Source organism: Tachysurus fulvidraco, chromosome 17 (genome assembly GCF_022655615.1).
Source record: "Tachysurus fulvidraco isolate hzauxx_2018 chromosome 17, HZAU_PFXX_2.0, whole genome shotgun sequence".
Lineage (NCBI taxonomy): Eukaryota > Metazoa > Chordata > Actinopteri > Siluriformes > Bagridae > Tachysurus > Tachysurus fulvidraco.
This window is the reverse complement of record NC_062534.1, coordinates 6,132,831-6,137,585: the sequence shown is the minus strand read 5'-3', so window position 1 is coordinate 6,137,585 and position 4,755 is coordinate 6,132,831. Positions and strand designations below refer to the sequence as shown.

The 4,755-nt window shown below is 45.3% G+C and overlaps 1 protein-coding gene across 1 annotated transcript; it reads left to right on the top strand.

The window, feature by feature from the left end:
- Nucleotides 1-555: 555 nt before the first annotated feature.
- Nucleotides 556-4,478, top strand: slitrk2 (SLIT and NTRK-like family, member 2). Its single transcript, XM_047802017.1, has one exon. The coding sequence runs from the start codon at nucleotides 1,199-1,201 to the stop codon at nucleotides 3,761-3,763; it is 2,565 nt and encodes an 854-aa protein (XP_047657973.1). The 5' UTR covers nucleotides 556-1,198; the 3' UTR covers nucleotides 3,764-4,478.
- Nucleotides 4,479-4,755: the final 277 nt, after the last annotated feature.

Here is a 4,755-nt window from a genome sequence, read left to right as displayed (position 1 = left end):
CTTCTCAAGCACCTTGTTGCTGTAATCTAACAAAGCTTTGCAGAAGAGTCTTGGCTGCAAGCTGCCTAGGAGAGAAGGAGCTTTGCTGAATGTTTGGGATGCTCATTCCACCTCCTAGTGGTGCAATGCGCACAGAGCAGTTCATGGACAAACCACAAATCCCATTAAACTCGTTAATCCACTAAATGAATGATTGACTGACTGACAGACTGAATGAATGAATGAATGAATGAATGAATGAATGAATGAATGAATGAATGAATGACAGCATAATGTCTGTTAACAAAAATAAATAAAATAAAATATTAATATTCAAAAGTCATGTTATCACCATAATAACTTGAACTACTACACATATAGTAGAAATTTGCAGCAACCGAATATGTGCTCCGTGTGTCTGTGTGTCTGTGCGTGTGTGTGTGTGTGTGTGTGTGTGTGTGTGTGTGTGTGTGTGTGTGTGTGTGTGTGTGTGGGTAAATTTGTGTGCGCGCGCGCGTGCATGCGTGCGCGCACTCGGTGACGTCTAAAATTCCAGTGCTTCGCTGTAGGAGGACGCAGAGACGAAAATTCTACCACGCACACACACACGCGCGCGCGCGCAAACACACACACGCGCGCACACACACACACCCTCTGCTCTCCTCAGTAGGAGTGCGAAAGCAGAGACAGACACCGCTCCAACCTTTCCGCACTCCGGACCTTGATGTTATTGTAATTCTATGTGTTTTTCCTGCTCTTAAAGACAAGTTAATCTTCTATAGTATCTCATACGCAAAGTTAGTTTTCTTCTTTGCTTATTTGCTCTTTCACTTGAAACAGCATGCGGTTCCCTCCGTTGGAGGGAGAAGCTGAGTGCGCAATCGGCGGGTCTCGGTGAGCACGGCAATGCTTCGGATATGCTGGAGATTAAACTACGAGGAATGGCCAAGTTCTAAATACGGAATTGCTTTCATCTTGCACGGCAGAAATGATGGTTTTAAGTGATCAGCGAGCACAACCGTGCACGGTGATGGATGCGCCGTCTTTTGGGATTTAAGCAGGGCGGATGGAGAGCCGTGCGCCCAAGCGCGCCTCTCTCACCGTCTGACTGCTTCACATCCTCTTTACTCGGCGTACTCATGCTTTCACTCGGATCTGCGGTTAGTGTCACGTTAATGCCGGGAATTTGGGCGTTAATGCTGTAAGTCAGAAAAAAAAAATGTTGAACAACGTTTTGCTGCTAAGCGTGTTGACAATAACCGGCTTCTCCTCGCGGACGGAGAGCCGCAAAACTTCGAAGGACATTTGTAAGAGCCGCTGTCCGTGCGAGGAGAAGGAAAACGCGCTAAACATAAACTGCGAGAACAAAGGATTTACGAGTGTGAGTTCGTTTCAGCCACCGCAGAATAAAATAAGCCAGCTTTTCCTGAACGGGAACTTTCTCACAAGACTGAACGCCAACGAGTTCGCCAATTACGGTAATGTCACATCTCTCCATTTGGGCAATAACGGGCTGCAGGAGATTAAAACGGGGGCGTTCAATGGCCTGAAAAACCTCAAACGCCTTCATCTGAACAATAACAATTTGGAGATTATAAAAGAAGATACGTTTTCTGGCTTAGAAAGTTTAGAGTATTTGCAGGCTGATTATAATTATATAAGTGCCATAGAGGCAGGTGCATTCAATAAGATGAACAAGCTCAAGGTCCTAATACTTAATGATAACCTTTTGCTCTCTCTGCCTAACAATATATTTCGATTTGTGATGCTGACACATTTGGATTTGAGGGGAAACCGGCTGAAGACGCTACCGTTTGCTGGCGTTCTGGAGCACATAGGAGGCATTATGGAGATACAGCTGGAGGAAAACCCATGGAACTGTACATGTGACCTCGTGCCACTCAAGGCCTGGCTGGATACCATTGCAGTGTTTGTGGGTGATGTTGTTTGTGAGACGCCGTTTCGCTTGCATGGCAAAGATGTTACGCAGCTCATAAAGCAGGACCTCTGCCCCAGGCGCACGACTGGTGACTCTACGCCACGGGCCATGCAGCCACCACCTCCTGACCCCCAGCATCGGGTCCCAGTACCTACATCACGCACACATTTTACACCTACCAGAGCACCTAAGGCATCCCGCCCACCCAGGATGAGGAGCCGCCCTACTCCACGTGTCACTTCTGGCAGGGACAAGCATGTATTTGGCCCGATTATGGTTTATCAGACAAGGTCCCCTGTACCTATGACATGCCCGAGTATTTGCGTGTGCACATCCCAAAGCCCAGACAGTGGACTGAACGTTAACTGCCAAGAGAGGAAGCTTCACAACATCTCTGATCTGCAACCCAAACCGTCATATCCAAAGAAGCTACATTTAACTGGAAACCATTTGCAGATCATATACAGGCCTGATCTTACAGAATATAGTACCCTGGAACTTCTCCACCTGGGAAATAACAGAATCGCTATTATTCAGGATGGGGCCTTTGAGAATCTGACCAATTTGCGCAGGCTTTACCTCAACGGCAACTATATTGAAAGTTTAACGCAGGCCTTGTTTGCCGGGCTACAGAGCTTGCAGTACCTCTACTTAGAGTACAACATTATCAAGGACATTTTGCCGAACACTTTTAACTCACTGCACAACCTGCAGCTTCTCTTTCTCAACAACAACCTGCTGAGGTCCCTCCCTGACAATGTATTTGGGGGCACAATGCTAACAAGGCTCAATCTCAGGAACAATCACTTCTCGCATCTGCCAGTGAGTGGGGTGCTTGACCAGCTCTCAGCATTTGTACAGATTGATCTCCAGGAGAACCCGTGGGAATGCACATGTGGCATTGTGCCACTCAAGAACTGGATGGAGCTGTCCAGCACTAGTGTGGTTGTCAACGAGATCACGTGTGACTCTCCCTCAAAGCATGCAGGTCGCCTCCTGCGGTCGCTACGCAATGATGCTATCTGCTCCGAGAATGACGAGACTCCGGCACCAGCTACCAAGGCGCCAACTGTTATCAGTATTAGCACTGAAGTCACTCCGTCATCTGCCGCGACCCCTACAGAAGACACACAGCCAGAAACACACCCGGAAGTACCTTTATCGGTTCTCATCTTGGGCTTGCTTGTTGTGTTCATTCTCTCAGTGTGTTTTGGTGCTGGAATCTTTGTCTTTGTGCTCAAGAGGCGCAAAGGAGTAGAGAGTGTCCCAACTACTGCAGCTGCCAACAGCCTGGATCTAAGCTCTTTCCAAGCACATTATGACCACTATGACACAGAACAAAGCACAGGCAAAAGAGAGGGCCATGTCTACAACTACATCCCTGCCGCTGTTGGCCAGATGTGCCCAAACCCTATTTATGTGCAGAAGGAAAATGAGCATGTAGCCTACTATCGCAACTTGAAAGAACTGGGATTTGGAGCTTCAGAGCCCAAGAGGGAGGAGTTTGGTCGTAGTCCCACTTACACAATAAGCACTTTGGAACGTGTGGATGAGAATCCCCAGCATGGCAGCTGTGAACCTGAACTGCTCTACCAGAACGTAGCAGAGAGGGTAAGAGAGCTGCCGAACGCTGCTCCCTTTGGTTATAGCTTTTGCACTCTGCCCAAAAGGCCATTAGCGCCACCATACGAGGCTTCAGGGCATCCCAACCGGGAGCGACTGAACAAAACTGTCTTGTATGGGACGCCAAGAAAGCAAGCTGAACAGCTGCTCCCTGCAAAGCTAAAAGCGGAGCCGGACTACCTCGAGGTTCTGGAAAAACACACTACAATGAGTCAGCTGTAAAAGCTATCCCATGCGCTCTTTATTATCTCTTTATGGTAACAAAAAATGATATCGAAACGTGTCATCTTCATTTTCAAAACCACACAAGACTCAAACGGCGGACAGTGCAACCTAAAGCCTTTTCATCATCATCTTTCTGAAGCTGTACAAATTAGTAAGGAAAAAAGTATCTACAATTTAAAGATGATATATTATTTTCTCTAAGGTTTAAATTATTTCCTCTACTTGAAACATAAAAGACTGTAGCAGATATGGCAAGAATATGTATTATAATAATGCTTAATGCTATTTTATATGAAGTATATATATTTTTTTTTCTCAGAGGAGGACAGTGTTCTTTTCAGAAGCAGGTTATCGAATCATGCAGTGACATCGTTGTGTTGGTATTATGGTGGGAATTCGGATATACAATAACTGTTCATGTTCACTTCAATCCTTTTCTTCCAGAAGTGCCTTTGCACTTAAAGAATTTTATCTTTGCTTTCCGTGATTTGAATTTTTTATAAGTGATGTATTTTAAAAAGAAAATCTGTAAACTAGAATTATTTGTCCATTGCATTAAACGGAAAATGGAAAATATACACTACTGGTAGAAATTTTGGAATTTGGTATGTTTAGTTTTTAATATACTCTGCGTGGATTGGGCAAGGGCTTTATGGCATAATGTGTGTGTGTATGTGTGTGTGTGTGTGTGTGTGTGTGTGTGTGTGTGTGTGTGTGTGTGTGTGTGAGAGAGAGAGAGAGAGAGAGAGAGAGAGAGAGAGAGAGAGAGAGAGAGAGAGAGAGAGAGAGAGAGAGAGAGATTTTGCTAAGGAAACCTATTATGAACATGGACCTGTGTTTTCTTTTTTATTATTTTATTTTTTGTTCCCAGTCCTGGAGCTGTACAGTATGTGCTACATGTGAGTGTGTTTCCAGTTCTAAAATGCTTTTAAAAATAATGAAATGGTTGAGCAGACGAGTTACATCAGCTGGGTAAGAGCAGAAAAGAC